This window comes from Manacus vitellinus, unplaced genomic scaffold (assembly GCF_001715985.3).
Source record: "Manacus vitellinus isolate BGI_N305 unplaced genomic scaffold, ASM171598v3 scaffold_0_pilon, whole genome shotgun sequence".
Lineage (NCBI taxonomy): Eukaryota > Metazoa > Chordata > Aves > Passeriformes > Pipridae > Manacus > Manacus vitellinus.
The window spans coordinates 27,366,566-27,394,544 of record NW_021938789.1 but is presented as its reverse complement, the minus strand read 5'-3'; the positions used below and the strand labels follow the sequence as shown (position 1 = coordinate 27,394,544).

The 27,979-nt window shown below is 39.9% G+C and overlaps 1 protein-coding gene across 1 annotated transcript in view; it reads left to right on the top strand.

The window, feature by feature from the left end:
- Positions 1–79: 79 nt before the first annotated feature.
- The window catches only part of STOX2 (storkhead box 2), a 72,259-nt gene continuing 44,359 nt past the window's right edge, over positions 80–27,979 (top strand). The window contains exon 1 of the mRNA XM_008924774.3: positions 80–542. Coding sequence (XP_008923022.2) covers positions 377–542 — 166 coding nt within the window. The 5' untranslated portion in view covers positions 80–376. The remainder of the gene's footprint in view (positions 543–27,979) is intronic.

The following is a 27,979-nucleotide window of genomic DNA, read 5'->3' as shown; positions in this document are numbered from 1 at the left end:
TCGGGCCATTGTTCGGGACCCCCGAGCTCCCACGCCGCACATCTCTCGTCCCCAGCCCCCCTTCAGCCTTCCCCCTCTCCCCCCCTTTTTTTGCCTGAGAAGCCACATAACGTGCCTTTCCTCCACGCAAATCTGGGAGCTGTAAGCCGGACCGATTGCAAATGAAGTGTAATGCATTGTGGGACGTGTGTAAAATTGGATCATTCGAGGGGGAAAAAAAAAAAAAAGGAAGGGACCTGCGGCTGGCGCCCTAGAAGAGGGAGCGGCGAGATGCGCGCAGGTTGCGCCCCGGCGGTGGCCGCGCTAGGCTGATGCCCGGCGGCGCGCACCCCTGACCCATGCTGCGGCGGGAGGAACACGCTCGGGCATCCTCAGCATGAAGAAGACGCGGAGTACGACCTTGCGGCGGGCCTGGCCTAGCTCCGACTTCTCCGACCGGGCCTCAGACCGCATGAGGTCCCGCAGCGAGAAGGACTACCGACTGCACAAGCACTTCCCCCCAGCTTTTATTTCCCAGGCATCACGGGGCTACATGACATCAGGTTTGTAACATAATTTGTTTATGCGAGGGAGCTTTATTGCGAGGCTGCTGCGGAATGTGTGTCTGGCCGGGAAGGCTGTGTTGGTGGGTACGGAGGGGAGCCTGCGATCGGGAGGCTGAGTTGTTATGAATAATGCACAAAAAAAAAAATAGCATACATCCACCATTTTGTACCTCTGCAAGATTCACAGCAGGGTCCTCGCAATATGGTGTTTAAAATCTATTAGTCAAGCGAAATAAATATACGAGATAAACGGTTGCATCTTTCTGTCGTGGAAGGGCAGATAAAAATGACCGGCTGTGCAGAGCATGGAGCCTTTTGCTCCTTTTGTGTGTAAAAGCATGTGCTGGATATTTACTGCTGCCCCACACATTCCTCTTTAAATGCAGTTAACTCTAGTTAACTTATTGGGCTTTCGTGTTTTTCCATTTTGGAAAGGAAAAGGGTCACCTGTGATTGCAAATGCTCTTGCCTTGTTACAGGCTCTCTGGGTTTTGGCTGCACGTTTCTGCAATGGCAAAGCATGCGTTGGTGAAAATGACTGTAAACACATTTGCATTTGTTTTTTGAGGTGTAGAAGGAGGCTAGACCTGTGTATGTGGCGGAACACACACGTACATGTATATTCATTTGTCAGTTGCTTTCAAGGAAGGCCGTTGGGAAATAATGGACCAACATGTTTGTGCATGGGAAAGAGAAAGCGCAAACAAAACAAAAAACAGCTCAGGGAAAGGCAGTCGTCAGGGAGAGGCTTGGTCTCCGATGGAGAGTGCTGGTGAGATTTCGGAAAGCCTCAGTACTGTTAGTGGAATCTGCTCCATCCTGAAATGCATCTTAATGGCCTTGGAATTAAGACATTTCATAAACACCCAAAAGAAGACTTGGGAATATGCTGATCGGGAGGGGACCAGGGGCAGAAAATCCTGGAAACCTCCTTTGTTGTTCTGCTGCCTGCTTGTTGTGATGATAGGACATAATGTTTCATTATTATGATGGCAAATGCCAATTTATCACGAAGGCACGTTTTCCCTCTGAGGCTCAATTTAGGTTGAGTAGGCAGATTCTTTTAAAGGAGAAAGGTGTTTTATTATGCATTACTGAAAACGTCTCCAGCCCTGTATTCTGTTCCCCCTTCCCCATTTCTACTACAAAGGTTGAACCAAAAATTGTGGTTGTCAGTTATATACTCACTTTCCTGTCTCTGGCCCTAATAAATGTATCTCTTTAGTCAGGATTGGTTTCTCATGTTTTAAAAATGTCTTCTGACTGTTATTTCTTTAATGCCTGTGTACAAGGAAAATAACATGCATTTTATTGAAAAATTTGCCTGTATAAGAATATTGTGCTGTTTTGGCAATATTCTGTTTTTTTCCCTTTCCTGGGAACTCACATATTGAGAGGAAATTACAAGGATAATTTATGCTTGAACAGCTGAATGATTGTGGTGGTGGAGGGACTGATTTGTTTCGTTGGTGCTGCAAGACCTGAAAGGGGCTGGAAAGCTGAATCTGTCCATACTGTGAAGATTTTTGTTGTTCTGTGTGAATGTCCTGATATTCCCGCTGTAAGATACGCTGTGTCAGTTCTGTTGAAGTAGGTACTTTTAGGCCTTTCTTTCAGTGTGGAAGCCTGTACTGAAAAGAGAAGGAGCTCACGTGAGCGTTTTGTGCCAAGCAGTGTGGTTTTTGCTTGTTTTCAATTCTTCAGGGAAGCAGTCTGGCTCTGTGAAAGCTTTATCTTGGCAAAATTGGTACAATCCAACCAGACAAACACCAGCAATCTGCAGAATCAGATGTGTCACCCTGAATTTTTTTACCAGATACCTGTGTCCTTGGGGGGTGGGAAGTGACACAGAATTTTAATCTGTTATGAATGTTTTGAAGTAATCTCCAGACCTTCAGAATACTTGTTTATGAATATGGAGCTCATTGATTCCAATTGCAACAACTGAAGAAGAAGGGCAAATGTCATCTTTGGTTTTACTAATTTACTAAAGTTATTGGAGGGAGAAACACATTGAAAATTGAAACCAGCAAGTGGTTTTTGTTTTTGCTGAGGTTTTCTTGTTGTTTTATTGTTTGTTTGTTTTTTTTTAACCCAAACAACAACTTAGTAGGCTTTTATCTGGAAATGCAGTTGTTCTCTCTTGATGGATCGTTTCCACATTCATTTAATTTTAAAGGATCCTTGTCCACTGCCTTTTCAAATATTAGTTTTGGGAGGAATAGCTACTGTACCTAAACGCTTCTGACTGTTTGAAGGAAACTCTCTTCCTTGCAGGAAATCTATAGGAAGTCCTCTGGCGTAAAAATTGTGGGGGTCAGGAATACAAATACTTTCTTTTTCACCCAGAATGTTGTAGGGGAGAAAGTGTCCTGAAACACATGGGCTTTTCAGAAGGCTGCATACTGTTTATCCAACTATTTAACCTCATCACCATTAGCATTGTTGTGGTTCTCTTTTAATTAAATGCCTCATTGTTTGGGGTGGGGGGTGGAGGGTGGGAAAGAAACCTTGAGGTTTTGCCTCAATTACTGTGCTTAGGGAAATATGGAAAAGCAGATAATCAAACAACGTTCAGTAAGATGCTGAGAAGCTTGAAAGTTAATATACAAGTATGCCTCAATGGAGCATGGAGAAGCATCTATATATTTCTTTCAGCACAGAGAAATACTGAGTAATGGTGTTGCAGTTAATGCCGTGGTGTTTTATTTGAGAAGAATACAGTCTCTAAGCAGAACATGTTTATATTGGAAGTGCAAACCTCATGGTAGAGTGGTGAAGCATACCTGATTTTAAGCAGCCTTTTCAGTAAAACTGAGTAAGGACCAGTTTGATATTTGTTTGATTTGAAGCAGCATTGGTGGCTGGCCAGTCACATTTTCAGTACTCAGGGAACAAACTGCCCATAATTATAGAAAATTGATGCAGATGCAATTCATATGAAATCTAAAGATTGTTTGACAGATGAATGGAGATGGAAGTAAGGAGGGAAAAAAGCAGACAATTTAGAAAATCACACATTTTTGCTGCTGAATAATCTCTTGATACATGCTATTAAATAGGCTGTACTCCAGGGTTTCTTTAGGCCTCCTAGCAACCACTAGGTTCAAAGGCCATGCAAGGAGTTCATTGTTCATGCAGAATATTAATTTCCCAGTGGAGGACTGTCTTGGAGAAAAAACACTGAAAAAGAAAATTACAACAATGTAGAGCTTTGACCTTGTGTGAAAAGAGACATTGAAAAGTTTGAGTCCAATAAAATTCATGCATGTTACTGAAAAAGAGGAAATATACTTGGAAGTTTTTGATAGATTGCTGCTTAATTCAAGGAAAAATAAAGAAATCATATGCAACTGCCAAGCAGGATAAAAGTTAATGAAACTTAAGAGGCCTCCAAACAGTCACATGAAATAATACGTATGGCTCTTGAAATGTTGGAAGCCTCTTTCTTCCCCCCCCCCCCCCTTCTAAATAACAAAGGCAAATCCTGGATTTTGTTTTAGCAGAGAGAGGAACTGCACCCTGTGATTGACCCAGCCATTGAATGTTACGAGAACTGAGTAGTACTCTTGAAAGCAAACTTTTTCTGCAGCCTTTCTTGAGCTACTTCAATTGAAGATTTTGGTGTTGGAGGTGTATCACGTCAGTTTGAGATGGAGGTGGTGTAGGGTAACAGGCTAGCACACACAGCATGAAGGAACATCTAAAGAGCTTTCTACAAAACTAACTCCGGAGCATGCTCATTTGAAGGTTACCTTCTGAAAAGTGTGCAGTTACTTTATTGCTCTTTGCATACAGTTTCCTTGCAGAGGTTTCAGTCTTCCAAAGTTGAAAGGTAAAATTCAGTCTATATGTTGCCTGCTGTTACTGAAGTTTGATTACCAAGTTAAAGCAGAAGGGAAAGAAGAGAAGTATGTAACACTGCTATCCAATTGATGGTATCTATGTGCAAATTAAAATTTGTGGGAGGAAAAGATATCCTCATTCTCTCTTTCAAGGATATTTGATGAAAGGTCTAGGACAGCCTCTTCAAGCTCCTTGAACAGTAAGAAGGCTCTTGGGAGGCATTTGAGCAAATTCAAGGGTCCTGAATTTTTTTTTTAAGCTTCAATCTCTAATTCTAAAAATTAATATTTGGAGATAACCATGCATGATCTGAAGAACTCAGTTTAATGTAATTGAGAAATGACAGATACATGCAAAGCCTTGAAGCTAGTTCACTTCTCCTGTCCCTTAATTCAGTTATCTAAAGGAATGTGTTCTAGCTTGAAAGTAGCTGTATTGTAATTAATATTTAATGGAATAATCAGTATTGCATCACCTTCTTTTTCTCTCAGTGTGGTATTAAGAAACACCTTCTCATTCATCTTCTTAACAGTAATGTGATTGCTTTGCCTCCCTGAATTCTGAGTAGTTTTAGGTTGTCTTAGGCCAGACCCATTGCTGGGACAGTGAGAACTGAGAATGTGCAGGTGTCAATAGCTAGCAGGACTAGCTTTGCCTCTTGGCTTCTGCTCTATCTCCTTTGCTTTAGTCTGTGCCAATGTGGTGAACCCCAAGTGGGTCACTCTGTTCAGCTACTTGAGGGGCTATGCTTACTTTATTGCTTGGAAAGTTGCTCCTGAGCTCACTGTGTCTAACAGTCCCTTTTGACCTCTGTGGCATCCACTTAACTTGACAGAAAATTAGGAACTTTCACTGCATCCTCATCTGGGGGGAGCATGTAAGTGTGTTCTGTCTTCACACCACAGACTTGGTGCAAGTTCATGGACCAGTCATTTTTGCACAGTTTCTGGTTCATTTTGTTCCCCCCCCCCCCCCCCGTTTCTTGCCTAAACGAGAACAGAAGACAAGCTTCTCTCTCCTGTAGAACCCCGAATGAATGATTTTCATTCTCGTGGTTGCACGTGCAGTGTGAACTCACGGTGCTGTGCCCATGCCTGTGTGTTATGCCACACATGTGCCTGGTCCTTGCCCACCAGATACCAAGACATTTTCTGCATATCCATGGCTTCACTTTTAGTCCAAGCTGTGGACAGTGTCCTGAGCACTGCTTGTGCAGTCAACTGACCAAACTGCATTTGGATACCTGTTGCTCTCCCTAGCCATTGTGACCTATGAGCAAGGGGATCCAGAGTGTCTTTTTTCTTCGTGGCATTAGAAGTAAAATCAAAGAGGAATGGATATAAGAAAGAAACAGAAGTCTATGTGTTTGCCTGTCTTACCTGGACCTGTTCAGGTTTCTATCTCAGTTCAGAGCACTCATCCCTGCAGGGCTAAGTGTCAGGTTATTTTTCCTCCCCAGCCTCTTGTTGCTGCTTGTATTCAAAGTCCCCATGTTGTCTCTGCTGCTTTGCTTGGACCTTCAGCCAGGTTGGGGTGCACAGAGGTGCTCCAGGATCAGGTCACCAAGGGGTGGCATTGGCAATTGTACAGGGGTGTCAGTCTGAGCACATTTCTAGGGGTGTTTCCAGTAGTCCTGTGACCAAGTAATTTTTCTGTATGCTCACTAGGCATCATGATAGCTACTGAAGATACAGGAAGCTCCTCTTTCAAGAATAGACAAGTGTTGAGAACAAACACAGTACTGATTCATCACAAATAGCTCCCAGTCTTTCACACGTGTGGAAGTTATACTCTGTTGGCAACATTTGATAAACCTGAAGGGTGTTGAATGTCTTGCCATTTTGGAATTGAATAGCAGCCATGTCTTTGCAAAATGCATTACTTGTTGGAGGGGGCTGAAATGTGAGGATTTTGCAGATCACCTTGAGTTAGCCCAGTGACCTGCTCAGTTGTGAGCAACAATAGGCCTTCATTTGTATGCTGGAGAGTTAATCCCAGAGTAAACTACCATCTTTGTGATAGTCTTTGAACAGTTTAAAGAGGTGTGAGTACAATCAGGTGTGAAGACTAGAAGGATGATATTTTGCTAAGCACATTATAGAAATCCTCTAAAAATTGGGGGTTTCTTTTCAGTGTTCTGGGCAGCTTCTTTAGCGTGACTCTGCTTCATAGCCCATAGCAGGTTGTAGAATATCTCTGTGAATAGCATTAAAACAGAATCAACATCCAAATTCTGGGACATAAGTAAAGCAGCGCTGAAAAAAAATTTCAGATACTCTTGGATCCTCCTGAGCATGCTTTTACATGGTTAGAAGAGACCAGACAACATTAGAGCCATGATCAAAAATTGTGAGCTAATTTAGAGCTTGTGTGAGACTTGCTAAATAATACAATATTAATGGTGTTTGGGTTCTTTTTCTTGAAAATCATGATACTTTACATTATTTTAAATGATGAAGCTACCTTTAAACTGGATATCTGATTGTTTTGGTGGTGTAGATGTAAATCTGAGCCTAGAAATATAGGTTGCCCATTGTAAGTGTCTGATGAATGCTTCATGCAATTCTGTCTAACCATTGGGTTTGATTTTTACCAGAAGAGGGAAAAAGAATAATGGCCATTGAAACTGAGACCTGAGTGCCTGAAGTTAAAGTGAACACTTTCAGTTATAAGTCTTTTTTCGTAGGTGAATCAGATAGGACAGGAAGCAGAAAGGAGGGTTAAAAGCTTTTCTAAAAGTCTCATGAAAGTGTGTTTCTGTACTTGTTTTTGCAGAATTTTTGGTATCAAGGCCAGTGGCAACCAGAGTAATCATTGGGAAAGTGCTTGAATATTGATGTTTCAGGACTCTCCCAAAGCAGTATTTGTTGCTCCTGAGTGACTGCCTGTAGCTATGAAGGGGTATGAAAGTTGTTTATAGCTGCTGGCTTGCTTTTTCCAGCACATTTATCAAGTTGGCTGCTCTACTGATGCTGTTTTGTATCTCACTCTTGGATGACATATAGGTGCTGGAATTATCTTGCTCAAATAGACTGTGGAGAAGAGGAGGGTGGCAGGGAAAGAAAAAAGGAAGATCTGGCTTTACAGGAAGTGTATTTGGGCACACAGCATGATGTAGTTGGGTAGAGCAGTCTAGTTCAGACAGAACCCTGGGCTGTATTGGCAGGTTTTAAACAGTCTGCAAAAGGTAACTGAAAAAAGAAAACTTGATTTTCAACAGGCTTGAATTCATTATAAAAAGGATAGCAACTCCCTTTTTCTTCCCTCAAAGAGAGATTAAAATCACTGGGTTTGAAAGTTAGGAGGTGAGGGAGGTATTCCCAACTGTGTCAGTCATTGACTTTGTTTTCCTGGGCACTTTTAATTGTTTCTGCAGTTCTCTACACTTAGATTGTAATCTGCTCAGTAGGAGAACTGTCTCATTTGTTTTATTCTGTAATATTGCCAATCACAAAAAAATCCTTTCTCAATCCAGGCCTTGGTAACTGTGGGTAAGAACAGACATCCAAAAATAGGTGCATTCAGTGTGAACAAAGCAGTCCTCATTCTGCAAGTGAAATCCTGTATTCAGATCAACATTTGGATGCCACTGTGTTCTTAAGAATTTTCCTTTTCGCCTTCCTGCAAGCTGAAAAAGAGAGCCTGTTTATAATACCAGCAGTAAATGATGTGGAATGATTGTTATTCAGTACTGTTATCACTTCTACCTTGTCAACCAACTCCTCACAACCCAAAGATAGTTCTGTTTTTCAACAAATTTTAGATAATGTGATTCCTATAATTTTTAAAGTACAGGAGCGTTCGCTGTTACTTCAGTGGGAAATGCTATCTGCAGCAGATAGCTACAAATGCACAATTTATTAGAAATTTCAAGTTGTGGTATTGAAAAAACAGATCTAGTTTTATTGGATTTGATAGGGTGTGAAAGCAGTAGAGGAAGAACGAACAGTGTTTGAGGAACTGCTTTTATTTTGTGAACTTTATGTAGGTATTTGAGTATTGTGAAAAGAATGCATGAGAAGTTGATTGTATTTTTATTAGGTCTTTTTATTTAATGATAGTAAGAAGAGAGACAGCAGAGGCATCTTTCAAGTCTCATTTCGTGTCTGTCTTGTAAAGTTACTCTTAACTTTTGTTTCTCTGTGATACATTAGAGGTATATGCAGTATGTTACATTCAGCTTTTAGGTCAATGGAAGCAGTACTGCTTCTGTTTACCGCTTTTTCAGAAGTTGTCCAGAGAGCCTAGATGAACTCTCTTCCTATCCCTCGCTGACCCGGGGTTTTATTTTGAAAAGTATGTCTAACATTAGAGTAGAACAGGTTCCCAGACACTAATTGTCACCTTCCCAGACATGATCGAGAATGCAGCTGCAGTTCGGCTGGGATGCTGGAACTGAAGGAATATGAGAATGTCATCTTGTGTTTGAGTATTGTCCTTGGGTAGTATATGTGTCTTGAGGTGCCAGTAGCGAGTAGAAATCTGCATTTAATGATCTCAAAACACCTTTTCTAGTTACAATTATCTTTCTCAGCTATATTATTTAAAGAAAAAAATGAATGGCTCTTTGTAGTGAATCTGAGCTTCACATTTTGAGGCTTGAAGAGTATAATAGACAATTCAGAAATACTTTCTTAATGTGGCCTGGAAAAGGCAAAGTTCAGTATGCAAGCTAAGTTCATCATAACACAGGAAGCTGTGCTGGGAGAACCTAGATTATATAAACTAGTTTGCTTGCCCATTTGTGTTCTTTTCATTTCCTCCATAATTTCCTATGAATTTCCTGTTGATGACCTGTGACCTAGTTTCGGAAGATGAACTTCTGACCATATGTGATAACATTGTAAAATGCCATAAATTGGACTGTTTGTTCTGTAAGCCAGTAAAGATGATGTACTAAATTTCATTGTGGTACTTAACTTTGCCTTTTACATCTTCACAGCATTTTAGAGTGAAGTACCATTCTTCATTTTCATAGGATGTTCTAAATTCTGCTCTCCTGAGAATTTACGTTCTTGGACTGTACAGTGACCTGTTTCACTACACATAAGCCTTAAGCTAAATATTTTTTTTAAACAGAGGGAAACGGAAATTTTTTTTACAAGGTTTTCTTAAGATTTGTGTGCTTTTAGGTGTAATTACTGCATTGCTGCCTGGGGGAGTAGAGGGGACAAAAACTTCAGAGGAGAAGTTTATTGGCTTTAACATAAAATTTGGAACAGCTGCAACCCCCACCTGTAAATCGGACATGTCTGCAGCCTGTCTCTTTGGAGTACATATATCTTGAAATGGTATTGGCATGGATTGTCTGCATAAGAATGGATTTGGAAATGGAAAGGTTTCCATAAGAATGGAAATGTTTTCACAGAACACAGATGCAAAAAATTGTTTTCTGCATTTTTTTTCCATCCAGCTCTAGTGAAGTCTCAGTTTCTGAACAACTTTTAAAATTTGGAAAGAGATAAAGCCATCTCTAAAACAAACATTTTGCAGTTTTTGTTTTTTGCTAAAATCACGAGGCATTTTCCTCTGAGTCAGTCTAAATTTCAGTCTGTATGATTATTTTAACTGCAGAATTATTCTTCAGGAACCATGAGGGTAAAATTGAGGCATCTTTTAGAACACTCACTTTAAATATCATATTCTTAACTACCTCTTTGCACAAGAGGTTGAAGTAGCTATGTGAGGTATTGTTTATTTTAGAGCCACATGCAGTAACTTTTTATCAGGCGTGGTCTGTCATATTGCCCATTGTGCAGCACAGTAAAACATTGTTTATGTAAGTTTATTAAATTTGATATGTTGCAAGTCTGTGCTCTGTGTGAGTGCGCTAATGGTTCTACATGAGAATGCACATTGTGTGCCCCAGGGTCTGATCCTGTTCTTTAGTGGGAAAAGTGCACAACGTTTTGTTTGACTATTCAGGTGGGAAGCCTTAGCACCCAGCAGTGCTGCTTCCATGAACAATGCATGTACCCATCTCTCTTGCACATATTGTTTGCCTGGAAAAGCTGAGGAGGACTTAGCTGTAACTGCTGAGTAATGCTCCCTTTTAATTGAGGTCTACCTTTGAAGAAGGGCCATAGATTGGACACCTGGAGAAACTGGGACAGGCTTACCAGAAACAAGGATGGGTGCAATGACAGAGAACAAAAAGAGGAGTTGTGGACAGAGCTGCTGTTCTTCCGGAGCATGCTTGTGTTCTTCTGTCCTGGCTGCAAGAATTATGCTTCACCTTCCCCAGTTCACCCTTAGATTTCAATTTCAGTCATTTAAGTGGCTGCATTTAATCAGGACCATCGCTCCTTCACTGGCATGTCTCTGAGCTCATTTCCGAGGCTAATAATTGATTCAGCTTTTTTTCTGCCTACCAGATGATGATCTTATTCAGTTTTCATCCCAGTGCTGATTATTCCAAATACAGCAATACCCAGGTAGCAGTACAGTACACTTGGCTTTTCATGGTTATCCTTTTTTATGCTCTCAGTGATCCCTTTTTCACACCCACAAACAATGTATTTAAGTAAAATGAAGTGTTTCACTGTAGCTTGCATTTAGAGTTAAATCATGAAAAGGTAAGTTAAAAGAGTTGAGGTAAAAAGCTCTACCTGACTCTGTCATTGTAATTAATTCACTAAGTAATGTGGTAGTTGAACAGGATGGTGTGTATCAAGCAATAAGAAAGCACACAAAATGGTGTCAATATTGAATTTTACTCATGAGTTGGTGTCAAACCAAGCTTTGTTAATTCTAGGTATATTATAATTGTCTGATGGCACAGCTGCCCTTGGGAAGTGTCGTTTTATCTCTAATAGCAAAATATCAAACCCAGCTTTTCAGATCAGAGCATTTAACCTGTGTTGTACTCCTGAATGGATGCATGTGTGTGATTGCTGTTCATAACATTGGGAGGGCTATTTCGTTATGGCAGACCAGCAGGAAGCAAAACAAAAATCTAAAACCTGCTCTGGTATACATTGCCGTGCAATGACAGTTTTGGATAATTTTTTTCCAGCAAGAGCTAGAAGGACTGTAAAAAATTTTCTTTTTTTTTTTTTTTTTTTTACCATAACTGAGAACCTAAGAGTGGCTGTGCCAGTTAAGATCCAGGTCTGTCTTGCCCACTCTGCTGTGTCCAACTGTAACCACAAACAGGTGCCAAGGAAGTGGAAGGAGAGAGCAAGTGTGTGTGGTGCTTCCCCCCCTTCCCCCACATGCTTCCCACCTCCAGCTGGCTCAGTTTGTTGAACAGTCCTCATCATGTTTCACTTGCAGGTTACTGTGTGACATCAGACAGTGTTTGGGGAGTGACAACTACTCACCTTGTGTGCATTTTCAGTACTAAACTTGCATTAGGTCTCATCCTGTCCTGTTTTGTGGCTTTTTTTGCTAATGAGGACTACGCACACATGTGAAGAAGTTTTAAGGTTCTTGGTATTTTTGGTGGTGGAAGAGCAGATCAGCTGTTGGGTCATGAAGCAGCATTAATCCCATCTCTCCAAACACAACATACGCATTCCAGATTCCTGTAACTGGGATATTAATAGGATTCGTGTCATCACACATTCTCTTCTGAAGTCATGAAAGAAGCATTTGTTAATAATTTCTGTAATTCAGCTTATTCCTCCTTTCATTTAGTTTTCTTCCCTTAGTTCCTTCCGTTCCTTTCCCTCTGAATTCTGGGTTTCATGAGCTGTCTCATCTTGAAGGTGACACGTACCTAGATGAAAGGCTTGCATTAAGCAGGAGTTTCTTGTTATATCACTGCTTGACATTCCAAAAATGTCAACTCCTGATTCAAATTGCAAGCAGGATCTGGTGCCAAGGCATTAGTTGTTTCTAAGTCTCCCGCTTATTAGTAAGTCAGAACTGCTGTTTCAAGACAAGAGTTGACCTGAGAAAATGCTGCAGAAGTGGATCCTAATGTTTCATGCCTCCAAGGTATCCCCTTTCCTTTTCTTGGAGGCGCTGGCTGGCTCACAAGATTAATCTTGGTTCAGCTAATAGCTAAAGGCCATAACTTTCCAGCATGGCTTCCTGAGCTTGTGACACATTGGGTGTCTCACTGAAAGTGCTGGTTTTTGCAGGAGCCAAATGTTCAACATCTCTGGAGTCTGACAAATTGGACCGGGCAGGTTAAAAAATCCACATACCTGGATTTTGATATGGGCCTGAACTGACCCAATCCATATTTTCAGCAAAAAGTCTGCTTTTGAAAACAGTGGTGGAATGTAGAGCTGAGTCCAGTCACCACTAGCTCTCTGCAGAGCTGCCAAATATCCATGAAAATTATGTCCCCAAGCCCTGTCAATTCACAGACCAGCATTATAGAAATGTTTTCTGAAATAGATTTCAGGTGCGTTGTGTAGATGTGGATGGAGACAACTGCATGTGGCAGTTCTTCCAGAGGTGGTCTGTGTTATAAACTGCACGTGGTCCAGCCCTCTCAAGGGACCCTCTGTTCACATTCAGTGATGCTCATGGGAATCATCTTTTTGATGTTTATGTACAGAATAACTGTACTGCATGTGCTGAGTGGCATAATATATTCATGTTGGTTATATATCATTTTACTTTATACTTATATTATTTTTAAGACTACTCCCCTTAATCTCCACCCTTCTGCTGAAGGTTTTATATATTATTTGTTAATGTAACATCAGAGCACATCCATTTAATATATTTTATTTGAGGAGACTATTTTGTATACCAATGTGAGTGTGTTTTGTTTATGCTTTGTGTACATCTGCAGGTGTTTAATTTAGTTGTGCATGCTGTTAGTAATTGTAATTGACGTTGCAGATGTGTTTCCTAGCAAGAATAAAATATAAACATTGGAAAAACATGCAAATGGTAGAAAATTTGGGGTGCGAAACAGTAAAAATTATTTAAAAAGTGTTGAAATTTTAATAATAGACTTCAATTTAAAAAAAAAATTATTAAGGATTCACTCTCAGCTATCTTTGAATTTGTCACTTCTTGTTTCATTTGCACAAGTGTTGTTAACCACTGTTGTATCACTGAGATTCTTACAGGAGATTGACTTTTGTCCACTCCAGTCCATGATCTAATCTAATTTTAGATTAAGCACTAGTGGGTGCTTGATCAGTGTACCTCCAAAGTACATGATTTTAGAGTCTGAAGTTGCTATTCCACAATAAAAAAAAATAGCATTTTAAATTCTAGTGTACAATAAGAACATATCAAATATCCCTTACAGGATTTCAAAACTTTATTTTGTGAACTCTTGAAAAAACATATGTGGTTTTAATCTGTATTAGCTAAGCTAGAAGCAGCAGCAAAGGTCAAATGTTAAATGTTTAATTTGGTTTCTCTAATTGTCGGGTCATTAAAAATGACCTAGTAGAGCATGAAGTCAGATTCTTCTTTGTATACTAGTACAATTCTATTGATTTTTTAACTGAGTTATTGCTAGTTTATTGTAGCGTGAGAGCAAAAGCAAGGCCTTTGAGTCCATTGCAGGCAACAGTACAATAGTTTCTCTAGACAGAGCCAGGCAACTTGATGATGGTCAAGGGAGACCAGGGATCATTTGCAGTACGAAAATCAGCACGCTTTAGTCCAACCACATTTGTTAGTGGTGTCCCTGAATTCCTAATTGTCTGATTTAAAGGGAGATAGTTATGCTGATATGGAGTAATACTATACCTGTCTTTGCAGTAGCTGTCATTAACATGAACAGTGCCACTGCTGTGGCAGTGGTGCTCTCAGTCTGGTCTCACGTGTGCATGTAGGCTGGTGATCCCCTGCTTGCACGTCAGCAAAAGAGACCTACCCCCTCTTGGTGCTCAGGTGGAGGCACTTATGTCCAAAGCATGTAAGTGAGGGGAGGGGAAGAACTGGAGTGTAAAGTGGCTGTTGTTGAGTATTACTTGCAGACTATCTTAAAATCAGGGTAAGGTGCCAGGTTTTGTGGTGAGATGTCATACCTTGCCAAAATATGCTGTGGTGTAACATCATAGAGTTTATCTTTCCCTCCCACGATCCTGAGCTGCACCTTGCTGTCGTTGCAATATGGTAGTCCCTTCCCCTTGATTTTGCAGCAGAAAAGCAAAGTGTTCAAAGGGAGATTTCTCTGGGTGGAGGCTACAGGGCTTTCCCCAGTAGTTACTCACAACTAGCTATTAAAGTGAAAAAAAGCCAGGAAGTCTTTGTGAGCTGCATTTTCCATCGCTTTCTCTCATAGATGATTTCTCCCTTGTGGATACTCTGATGTCTCATTTTATGTCAGGGCTTTGGCTTCAGTCTTTCTTCAATATACCTTGTGATGGATCACCAAAACTTGTGGGAACATAAGACCTTGGAGACTCCTTCCTCTCTGTGAAGTTTGCTTGAACCTGTCCAAGAGTAACAATGTGGAAGAACTGAGAGTGCAGGGGTAAGAGGGACAGCAGTGCTCCACCACACATTCAGTCATGAAACCAGAGCCTCCAAAAGGTCTACAAACATGTCTCCTATGTGGGAACCCAGCTTCCATAGCTTTTAATTTACTGTATAGTTAGATTATAGAAAAATTGCAGTTAAACACGAAGCATTTTATTAAGTGCAAAAGGTATCCTAATTTCATGTTCTCTTCACTAACAAATTGACAAGTTTCTTTCATATTTTCCCCCATCTCTTTCAGCAGTGGAGAGGAATAAGTTGGGTAACTGCTAGAAACCTGTAGCTATGCTCTCTTGCTCTCTGTTGCAAAGCATAAGTACCCATTTCTACTTTGAAGCTTGGATGGTATATTTAATTTGACATCAAGGGGAACCTTGGATGTGTAAATATTAACGGAACGGGCCACAAATAAAGTTGGAACATTCGGCGGCACTTCACAACGCTGAAGTGAAATATATGAAGTGCAGTGTTAGCGAATGTTTATATAAAACATGCTACAGTATTACACTGAACAATTATACCTCTCTTATCTCAGGCACTTATCTCTAGCTAAAGCCAAGTGGCTTGCAGGTTTAAATTGCTCAGTATTTTTGAAGTCAGTGTGGTAATGAAATATGCTAAGCAGCTGGGTTTTATGTGTGAGCATTTTCGGTATTTTTTTTTTTGGCCTGACTACTGTTATCTTTGAAGACACAAAAGGAAAAGGCCAAAGTCTAATAGAGCTTAATTGCAAAGGCAATGTTGGTAGTTGCACTTAAACGTTCTCTTTAGCATTTGCATCTCATTTTGGCTGTTTTTGTAAGTCTTTTGTAGAGAAATACTTACATTATATGAGTATAAATCCTGTTCCCATGGTCAGGAGCAGGGTGGTGGGACTCTGAGGCCCCTTGCACAAGGAGCTGATGGCCTGCCACCAAGCCTGTCTGACCAAGCATTTGTAAAAGGATGGAAGTAGTGCAAGCTAATTTGTTGAATGTCTCATGGCTGCTGCTGTGTTGAATACTTGTAAAAGATGCCTGAAACCAGTTCAGAGCAGCAGCGAGAGTAAATCGAGGCATGGCTTTTTTATAGAGATCTAGAAATCATAATTATGCTCAGGTATTTGTTGGTGTGGGTGGGTTTGTTGTATTGCTTTTGTTCTTTGAAAAGCAAAAGGCATAACCTGCTTTTGTAGCTTGTGTTCAGATGAGAAGTTCATGTTTGCTGTATAGTTTAAAATGGCAGAGATTTTTTTTCTTTTAGTGTGTGAACCACAAAAGTTGGAATCTTATGTTGCTTCTCCTCATATTATTATATTATAGAAGATGTCTCCATTGTGATTGCAGCTATAGTTTACACGGAGGAATAGCATTAGGGAACAAATGCATATTGGATTTATAGCTTTTCTTAGGATAGTTCATCAAACAAGAGCAACCAGCTCTTCTTGTGACATTAGCAAATGCTCTGTGCCTTGCCAGTAGTGCTTGAAAATACTGCAGTCTGGCTTTGGAGATCAAAGGTGGGATGTGCTTTCTAGGGGTTCTCAAAGCCTCAAAGTATGAAACAGGTGTGGAGGTGTGCTTACCATCAAGACCATAAAAACCTACATGTGCTTTTATTGGTTTCTTTTTATTTCAAATCTAGCACTCCTGAAGTTCCTACGCTTCTCACCTTGACTAGTCAAAGGTTAACTGTTTTTCCTTCTTCGCTTACTTCTCACTCTCTTCACTCTTACCTTTCACTTCCTACATTGCAGTCAGGAATAAGTGCAAAATTCAGTGTCAGAATTCCTAAAAATTCCTAAATTCCTCCATATTGGGACCAGCGAAGCCAAAGAAGTAGGTATTTCTTTGTAGTCTGATACAGGAAACCCAGCAACTTGGTGGTATTTAGTGCTGATTTGTAGCTTCTTGATGCTGCCTTCTGTGTTTAGCAGTGCTTTGCCAAGCATTGGTCAAATGGACCTCAGGTCCAATATGACATTTTAGAAATTTTGATCATGCCCCTGACTCTTGAGACAAAAAGCTTAGCATCAGTTTTACAAAGTGGAGTTAAGTCTGCCTGGAAGGAGCTGAACTGTGCTACTTAGAAGAGCAGCCAGACAAGTGTACATGGAGAAACAGTTCAGGAACTCTGAAGCCAAAAGTACTGATTTGGGAAGTGATTTATAAGCTGGTTTTTTGCAGGATTTATAGCCATTTTTTCTCAAAACGTCACTGACAAACCCTCCTCATACCAAGGAAGCAAATTGTATTTCAAAGATTGTGTCACCAAGAGAAAGAGATCATTTTTACTTGTTGGCATTACTGATGTATTAATGGCATTCTCTAAAGCACCTTCATACATCTCAGGACTGTTGATGATCTGACAGTGAGTGGCTCTATTCTGAAATTATTTCCAGAACAAAACTTTTACCTCTTCATGTGTACTTTACCAGTAACTTTCAGATAGTTTCCTGTGACATTTGTAGGCAGTTTGACCTGTAAAATGTCAGCAAGTATGAAGAGAATTTCAGAAAACCAGATTAAACCACTGATTTTGAGCTTCTAGTATTTCTGCTTTATCTCTGGTTCTCAGTTCTCACAGTTGAAAATCCATCTGTGCAGCAGTGGCACATTTTTACTCCTGGCCTTTACCCTGAACCCTCCTGCCTTTGTCTCACCCTCACCTCTTCTGGGTGCTCTGCCCCCAGCTGATGACCCTGCTTTCAGGAAAGAGCCCTTCCCACAGCTTCGCTTTCCGCTATCGTAAAACATAGGCAGAGCTTGAAGTGCAAAGTTTGTTTTTACAAGGGAATCAAAAGAGAACTGTGACTAATCAACATAAGCAAGGTATCAAGACTTGTTGGATTTGGGAGTACAAGCAATTGCTCTTTAGCTTACTTACTGTGAATATTAAAATACTCTATTTGGAGAGAGAATATTTATGGAGGTTTTTATTATTAGGTGGTGTGCATATATGTGTTGTCTCCTTATGGACTCGCTTGTGCCCAAAAGTAGTGGTGCTTCCCTCACATGTAGTCAGGACATTTTACTGGGATCTGTACAGTGCACTCAGGCCAAGCTTAATGCAGATCAGTGTCTTCTCAGTAAAGATGCAATAAGAAGTCGTAGCAACTTTGATATATTTTCAGTTTTTCTTGCTACCTTTTTATTAAACAACAGCTTATTTTAAAAATCAAAACCAATGTTGTGCACCGATCATTAACATGAATAATTTTGTTATTTTGGGGTAATTTTTTTTCTTGTTTTTGCTGATTTGAAGCCTTAGGGTTTGGGGGAGAGATGAGGTAATTGTATTTATTGTTTGCACAAGCAATGTAATATTTTTTCTGGAGATGACAGTGGTATGTTCAAGTAACGGTTTAAAACTATTTAAAGACAAATACATGTTTGGTGTGTAAAAGTCACTAACCAAAATCTGTAGTAAAATTATCTTGAATTTGTTGACCTAACTTTATGTAGCAGATAGCAAAGAAGTTTAATCCCAGAAATATAAATTCTGATGAATTCTGATGATCTGGATGCTACCATTCCCCCATTTTTAAGCCATTCATTAAAAAGAAGGAAAAGAAAAAAGAAACTAAAGGTTAAGGTCAAAATATTCTGACTTTCAATCTAGTCATTCTTCTGGGCAAAAAAATACTACTCTTTTTAGGTCATGTGGCTGAATTCTGTTGCATTTAGGTTCCAGTGGCAAGAGTACTTGTTCTAATTTAGTGCATTCAAGATTTTAAAGTAGTTTAGTCAGACTTTTATGTTTGAACTAAAATAAATAGGCATATGGCAAGTGGAAGAACATGTAGTCACTTGGCTGCCTCAAAATTCTTTCGAGGTCAAGAATTTGAAAACAGGAACCTATAGTGCAGTTTGTGAGCACAATAGGAACAGCTGGTGCTCAGCACTTTTGAAAATGAGGTCACTTTATTCTTGGTGGAAATGTGCAAAATGGGTCATCTGGGCATAGGCTTAAGACAAAGGCTAAGCACGTGGCCATTTATAACGAAGTTGTCCATGTTTCCAGAACTAGTTGGTTAAAAGGAGTCAGTTAAACAGGGAAACACTGGGATATGTCTGCACTTTCCCAACTTTTGGAAGCATAATTCCTGCTAGGAAAATAAACTACTGCCATGTATTTTTGAAGATCTGCTTATCCTGAGGATGACATCATCCATATTTTCCACAGTCACCCCTCCCTCTGATGCCTTTCTGCTCATCCTTCACATAACCTACTTTAGGAAACACTGCTCCATTGTACAGTCTTTGGGAACACTGCTTCTCCACCAGTCTCAGCCCTGGGAATTCCCTGGTCCTGCCAACAAAACAAAGGAGAAAATTCGAAACATTCACAAACCCCAGAGCATCACTAGCAAAATCTAAAGATGCATTAGGAAAGATAACAAGAACTCAACTTAGATTTGACTTTTGATTCTTTCATTATAATATTCTATTCAAAATATACATAAGTTGATGGCATTAGGGCCATGTTTTGCACTTTTGTTAATTGAATAGCTGTTGCTAACACATCCAAGGTGATGGTATGAGTCACAGGATACAGGTATATCGGAGTTGGCAAATTTGAGACCTGATACTGATCGCTGTTGACTGTTGAAGTTTGGTAGGAGAACTCATGTATTTCCAATAGGAGTGTGCAGGTCTTGAATTCCAGACCCTGCCCCCCATCGTCCCAATAGCCTGTACAAGAGATCATAGGAAAAATTCAGATTGGAAGGGTTCCCAGGTGATTGTAGTCCAGCCTCTTCCTTGTGAATATACATTATTCCTCTCAAATGGAGTTGAATCTTTGTGCATAAACAGTGCTTTTTAAATCGAAGTAAATTCTGTTAATTTAATTGTGGAATAGTACATGCAGATCACACTGGCTTTAAGCAAAAGCTTGAAGTCCATGCTAAAATAAACTGCACTGCTAATTCAAGGACTACCCATTTTGTCATTAATGACCTTACTTTAAAGAGTATTTTGTTAATCTAGCCATTTATTGCTTTAGTTACAAAAAAATACTGATCTTATTTATTACATAATACTTCTGTGTCTTTGTTCTCATTTTTTAATGCAGTTTTGTGACTGGCTGGTGGCATAACCCAAGAAAATATATAGCGTCATTGGCGAGAATAAACAAAGCAGAAGGGGGAAAAACCCCTATTCTCAAATCCTGTGTATTTTGCCTCCTGAGGTGGACCTGTGCTGGAACTAGTCAGGGCTGCATCTCAGAGCTAGCACCAGATTTCAGATGTGCCCATGAGAATGGTTCTCATTATTTTCTTATTATCATAAGTTTCTTTTACTAAGGCAGGCTTGAAGATTGCCTTTGTACGAGTGAGGAAATTTGCCTGTCTAAACCAGGCTCACATTTTGGCTAGTTTCTAACAAGAACTGTCAAAAAGAGCATGGAGGAAGATGACAAAGTGGTGACAGCAGCAGTACAAGGAATTCTGGACTGGAAAAGAAAAATACAATGAGATAGCTCCAGGGTTGGCAAAGTGCAGCCAGAACTAAGCTGGGGTATCGGCATACATTGTTGCAGAACAGTGTGTTGCTTTTATAGTGTGTGTTATAGGTTTGGGTTTGAAAAGTGTTTCTCTTCCATCGAAGAAACTTCCATTGAACTATATATATGATGTGATAAGTATTCAGTGACAGCTAAGTAGTTAGTATGAAGATGCATAACAGGTTGGGGTTTTTTCTCCCTACTACAAGGTCTTGGATGTCTTTCAGCAGTCAGAAATACTATCTTTTGATACCGTGTGGCTTTACTACTTTCAGGTTCACTGGTAGAGGAAAGCACTTAAAAAGCAAAGCATAAGATTCCCACACTGTTTTTCTGTCTTAAAGGTATGTCTTGGATGAATTGCTGCATTGAAGTGTAATTAATCACTAGCTGGGAGATAGAACAAGGGTGGCTGGCATAGCAGACAGAAGAAAAATTGTCTGTGAGATGCCCAGATGAATGGGCCATGTCTGGAGGAGCAGTGGTGGTGTCTGTCTTGTTTTCATGACATGTATTGTGTCTCCCTTTTGACTTCATCTCAAGTTCTAGTAGATGGTTTTCAGGTCATGAGGGAGACTTCTCCGGCTTTTGCAATCACTGTAATTGATTCTGTCTTTGCAGAAGAGGTATTTAAAGGGTAACAGTAGTATTTACTAGTCATTTCACAGCACGTTTTCTATTTCCTTTCATCCTCATTTGAAACTGTTGCTGAACTAATAAATATAACACTTCATAAGTTATTTCTCTAGGATATCATGTGTAGTCACTTCCACCTTTGCAGAAGTTGCATGCTAAAGAAGCTGTGTATGATGCGGATTCCATTTAGAAAAGACCCATTTCTGGCATCCCTGCAGTATCTTCTACATGACCATGTTTTTCTTTCTTAATCAGAGCTAAAAGCTTTGTGCATGTGGTAGACGGATAAAACTGTGTGCCCTATAATAATGCAGCAGTGATTTGGGAACTCTGTATTGCGTTATACATTTACCTTGAAGTGAGCAGTTTTCTTTTCAACTTTCTACACAGCCAAGACTTTCAAGTCTTGTCTATTGATATTTAGACTTTAGACAAGTCTAAATATCAATACAGGTAGGTTGTAAACCAGTTGTAGTCCTGCTTTAAATATAGTCATTGAAAACATTTAGACTGCATCTGTCCCCTTAATGTGGAGCAAGAGGAATAGAGGTGCAGCTCTTTAAGCCTGTGATCTGCCTGGAGAAAACTGTCGTCAGTGCAGAGACCATAAAGCAATTTTAGGGATACCTTTAGAGGACAGTGCACAAGCATTAAGTAGGGTGACTTCGGAAAAAAGAAGGTATATTCTGGGATAAGACTTCTGCATGCTTGAGCTTCACGGAGACAGTTGTAATTAAACAATTCCTGAGAGCCCAGAGCAGGGCAAGGGGAGAAGCCCAGAGAGCATCCAAAGTTGCCTTCACCAATCTGACATTTTCCATTAGGCAGTAACAAGAGGAGACCAGAGCATAACCTAATGTGCTGGATGTCTGTGCTGCAACAAGAAAGGTGCCCTGGATTGTGAATTTATACATTTTAAACATAAACGACCCACTGCTCACCAACTCTGCCTAAGTCAAAACACGCATATGAGCGCATAATGTAGCTTACTTTATTCTATCTCTATGAGTCTTGTTTTAAGTGTTTTCTGTCTATCTTTTGCTTTTTGCGCTATGGGTTAGATCACGTACATGATGCTTTTGTTTTGATTTTGTGGACAGGTGACTCCCAAACTCGAGATCCTTTGTGATTTTCTTTGTCACTCTGGATACTCATACGAATCTATATTTTCACAACTTACTATGCTCTGTATCTCTGAGCAAAATTCATTTAATGTACTCTTGAAGACCAAACACAGTGTTTTGTTGATGTTGCTACAGTGGGTTTTCATTCCTATTTCATTGAATTAATACATTTTTGCCCAACAATAATACTGAGTTCTTCAAATATTTAGTGTCAGATGCTTTTGTCTTAGTCTTTTTCAAGAGTATTTTGGCCAACAAAATTGAGTCTTTGCTGTTTTAAATTGCTTCTCAGAGTAATTCTTAGTATCTGTCACATTGTAAAAATACTTGGTGTATGATTCTGAGGGGAAACAGTGGGGAGAACGTAGGGATAATTTCTTAGCACCCATAATGATGGTGAAGTTTTGGTTTAGTCTGACCTCTGCTGGGTAAGTCTTGGACTTGGCTCTTCCTCTCTATCCCAACACAACACTGCTCTCCCTTTGTATTGTCAATAACTTCTCCACGACCAGAAATTCAAGTCTTGACTCTACAAGCACAGACTTCACCTAAATTCAAGTGACTGGTGTGCAGATGAAGAGAAAATGCCTTTCTATTCTTATTGTAATTATTTATTTGTATTGCAATTCAGTACCTGTTGTGTTGGGGACATAAAGTATTGTAAATACTGCAAAGCCTTAAACTCTGTGTAGTGAAAGAGGTGCAAAATACATGCAGAATAAAATATTCTCCTACCTTTTATACTGCCAGTAAATTCTGTCAGTGAAATAATTGTGCACAAAAGAAGAATCCAGATTGTTAACTATTGTTTGCAAGAGAAACCTCACTTTGGAATTTGGGGAGTGTGGAGTAAATTATCTTTTGGGAGATTGGGAGCTTTTATTCCCTCTTTGTGCAGCAGAACCATTACCTTCCTTATCCTTGTAGTTATGTGTAGAAAAGCTGAGTTAAAAATAACTTCTGTAAATGATGCATAAATTTAATTGATTTTTGTTTTAAAAATATCAACAAGGAAAAAAGAGATAGGAGTGATTCTTAACATTCTGTCATTCAGCCCTTGTCTGATGTTGAGAACCTCTGTGTGTGTGTGTGTGTGTGTGTGTGTGTGTGTAAGGGAGTATGTATATAAATGGAGAAAACTGTTGGTAAAATAGAGCCCATCCATTCTGAAATGAATAGTCCCATCTGCACCAAGGATGTAGTATGTTCTTTAGCATTTGAGTCACTTCTTTCTAGTGGTTTGATGTTAATCTCTGTTTTCCCAAGACATGGGGAGAGCAGTGGGAATTTCCTGTCTGCCTCCAAATCACTGCAGCTACCAGAGTAGCCATAACTGTCTTACCACAGTGGCTAGTGAAGTCCCCCATGATGTCTGCAAGGCCAGACTGCCTGGGGGTTCTTCAAGACAAAGCTGGGTTACAGACCTGTTACCTGTCATCACTGAGGATGAGAAAAGGGAAAAAATGGAAATGTGGGGTACCATATTCTCTCATGTCAGCTTGACTTGATGGAGGAGTGCTGTAAGGGAAATGGTGTGCATATGCTGTCGTGGCACACATTCAATAGGGAGCACTGTGCTATGTGATGGGGATGTAAGTGGTATTTGTTTTATGGGGTATTATGGAACTCTGAGAACGTGTTAAAAGCTGTGACTATAACTTGCTGGTTTTTTTTTCCCCTTAGCACTGATACCTATATGTTGTGAAACTAACCTGATTTGTTAACAAGTAAAAAAACTGGAAGGAAAAAAACCCCAACCTTTTGAGTTTGTTCTAGCTGCTTTTATTTAGTTGTATTTTCCTTTAAATATGTAAAACAAAGGATGTCCTAGTGTGTGGGAAATAGAGTTTCTCATTTCTAACTAAGCTTATATTCTTCATATGGGAGGTACAAGCACTGGTATGAGGAGGATGGGGTTTGTGGAGGTAAAGTGTAATACCTGGTTGTGTATTCTCAGGAGACATTATCTGTTGCCTGTGTAACTAAATGTATAACAAGAAATGAAGATTGGTAACCCATGGAGGCAACCACTGGAAAATTATCTACCTGGGGTCTCATAGACTGTCTTGAGCTGCATCTTAATGAAGAGTTCTCAAGTGATGCATGCCTAGACTGTGAGAGATTATGGGTAGATATTAACAGGACATTGAGCTAATTGCTGACACAGAGCTGGTTCTCCTTCTTTCTTGCCTTTGAACCTTATTTACATCCTGAAAATGAAGACTGGACCAAGGAAGAAAAATAGAATATAAAAAAGAACCCTACAGTACCCCAACCCACCCCCTCCCCCAAAGAAACAAAACCCCCAAAACAATCAAACTTCCAACCCAAAAAAGGGTTCTTGGGAATCAATTTTGGATAGCAGGTTGTGGGAATGAAGTGAGGGTGCTGCTGCCTGGAAGGAATTTGACTTCTGCAGTAAACTGGGTAGAAATTCTGTCTCTCTAGCAGGTTGTTCCATGACTAGAAGTGCTGAGCAGCATTTGGAGGTTGTGGATTCCACCCTGCTTCCAGTCCTGCCATCTTCCAGGCCAGCAGATGAGTCCTGTGTCCAAACAGATGCGTGGAAAATGTGTTCAGGATGCTCAGTCCATCCCTTCATTCCCCATGGTCAAGTGAAGAGCTTGTTAGTTTTGTCTCTTTGGTCTGGGTAGCCAAGGGACCACTGTGCTGATGCTTGCTTCTTGATCTGCCCTGGTCATAGACTTGTCCAGTTTTACTTTGAAGGAAAAGCATTTTCCAGACACCTTCCCCTTTAAAAACCAGGGCGTCATTATGGATGCTGTCAGCATCTACTGGCAACTCCCACGGGACAGGTCTCTCTCTCTCACTTTTTCCTTTAAATCTTTTGTTTGTTTGTTTGTTTAGCTTAAATCTTAAGAAATTACATCTGTTTCCTGATTGCTGTAGATTTTTTTCTCTCAGGAATTTAAAAACTGTCTCTTTTTTTTTCTTCACAACTGTTTAGATCCCTTCTGCCTCCTCCACTCCCACTTCCTTCATTTTCCATCTCATTCTGGAAGAGCATTTCCCCTTTCTCATTATATCATGTGTGCTCTTTTGCTCTCCCCCATCACTATCAGCCCCCCCCCCCCCCCCCATCCTTTCAGGCAGGGTAGAGCACACTTTATCTTCTTTCTGAATCTTAAGCAAAGCCTTTCTGATCTCTCTGTGTGTTCTGGAGCAGAACATGCCAGGATCAGAATAGGGTGAGGCTGAAAGCAAAATCACTGAAGCAATGATTGAGAGTCATCTTGAAAGTAGAAAGTTAACTTTGTGATTCATTATCTTCTACACAAGAGCTAGAAAGTTCTTTCCATGACTGTACATTTAAAGTGCTTGCATTTTGAATAAGCTCAGGACGTTTATTTGAAGATGTAAGACACTGATGTGAGAGTTTTCAAGTGCATTGTTCAAGCACATTTATGTGTTTTGGAGTCTGCCATTTGTCACATCAAAACACTTAAATTACTCTGTCTTTTTGGTTTTGTTGGGTTTTGGTTTTGGTATGTTTTCTTTCTCTTTTTAAGGGGGTGCAGCGGGATTAGTCAGAGAATCAAGATAATGGCTTTAACAAACGGAAATAGTTTGTATGAATAAGTCTACAAGCAGCTCCTCATTCAAGCATTATTAGAAACACATTTTAAATCACTTTCACCATACAGTTTTGTGTGCATCCTTTGGGTTTTTAATAGAAGGTGGTACAAAATTAACTGCCAAGGTGAGGAATTCTCTTTCTGAAGAGGTTGCATGGTGTCATCTGCGGTATTTCTGAAAGATCATAATTTTTTTTTTCCCCACATGCTTTTTGTGGCAGGTCTTTACAAAAGTATGAAATCCAGTTAGATAAAGCAGAAGTTTGGGATGAAGTTTCTAGCTAAAATCCTTTTCTGCCTCTGAAAGTTTAGCTGTGTGTTAGTTTACTATATTTTCAAAAAGTTGGTGCTACTTTTTAATGGACATGTTATTTTTTTCAGCTAATAGCTGGTTAATGAATAGCCCTGACTGTTGGAAGGTTACAAGAATGATGCATCCAATACAAGAGAGGCATGGGGACATTTCCAGTGGTATGTCTACCTTGTTTTGTAAGACAATATCCATAATTAAATTGACATTTAAAACAGCTGGTGTTGTGTGCTCGTCTTTGTGAGAGGCAACAATAATGTCACAGGACTTTCTCTTTTACATCTCGGTAATAGATAGTGAATGTTAAATGATGCTATTAAGGATCTGGACTCTGATAAGAGACAGTAGAAAGAGTTGCAGATAATCTATATTGTTGATGACGGAGCTCAGGCATAAGATCACAGAGATGACAGACAAATGCCTGAATGTTGTGTCCAGGGTTCAAGAACCTGTCCACCGGTTGGATCCTCTTTTCACAGTGCTTGTTTATTATTGCTGTTTGATATGTTCACTAGCAGTGAGAAAATGACAGCTTTTCACCAGCTTTGAGCATTGATGAGCTTTAAGGCAAAACCACAACAGATCTTTAAACAGTCTTGGAGCTTTTGCCATGGAGCAACCAAAACTCATTTTGCCAGAGTATTTTTGTATGCGTTAGAAATGGGTGACACAGAATGTTTTCTTAGTATAATTTGTTCACTTACAGAAAGTTACCCTTTCTGTTCCCTTGAACATTGAAGTAGGAACAAACTGAGGGCTGGCAGTCCCCTCCTACATAAATGCTTGGTTAGGCACTCTGAATCTTATTCGCAGGATCAAATTGTCTGTTCCTGAGACTCTCACCTCATTCACTGAAGTTGCTTAATTTGCAACATTGTACCAGGTCCCAGCCTGACCTGAAAAACCCTTCTAACTCCACATTCTTCCAGCAGCAAGCCTGGGCTGCTAAGCTTGACAGTGTCCTTCTGAGCTGATAAGCAACTCACAAGGTGGGAAGGATGAAATCATGCTTTAGACAGCATCACCATTCTGGTTCCTTTGCTTGGGGCATGACTTTATCACTTCAGAATCAAGATTTGAAATTAAAAATAAACATTTTCAAAGCAGTCCTGCAGCCCCGCAGGGGTTTGTCTTAATTCTTACTGCTTTGTAGCCTGTCTTCCAAGTATTCAGATGCTTCTCCAGCTAACATCCTTCCCACAGTTGCCTTCTGGTAGGGGCCTGATTCTGAAGACAGATGCACTTGGGGTCTTTGAGTCCTGCCTCTTGCTACTGCTGCAAGTGACTGTTAAACCTTTTCATAAATGACTCTAGATCCATTTTAAAACCACGTTTTGTCCTCATTGTTCCTCTTAGGAGACTGTGCGTTACTCACTGCTGTCATAGCTAGTGATTCTCAGTTCCAGTCTGAATTCTCTGTTTGCTGAAACAGTACTGTTTTCTGGGTGATGCACAGTGAGCATCTCCCCAGTGCTGGCAGACTTGGCTCTTTACTGTTTGTTCTGACTAAGTGCATAGCTTTAGTAAAGTGATAAACTTCTATGGTGCAAAATTAGGTGTATTTTAAGGTTTATGTTTTAGATTAGAAGAAGAATTCTTGTAACGGTCACATTAGATGCTGACTAAGTTTTTGGATAGAATCTGTTCTGTAGTGTATCCGCTGTCTCCTTTTGGTTTCTTTTCAGTTTGTTTTTAATTTGGGTGTGATGGACAAGATCTCTGTCTCAGACATAAAATATTTCTGCTTTCTTTTTGAAACATTTTTTCTAGCTCTTTTTTTTTCTTGCATGCATGAAGTGCTTAATGCCCTCCATCTGCATGAAAATCTTTTGTATATAGCTCTAAAAGCTCCCTTAGGACTGTAGACTTTTTTAAATGGAGCGATTTAAACATTTTCCACACAAATGGGCACTTGGGGCAAATGTCATTATAAAAATCGTAAGAATATTTGTTAGATATTTTCACTGGGTTTTGTTGTTTGTTTTTTCTTTTAAGATCTGCCTCTCCAGTCACAGTGAAAATTACAAGTCA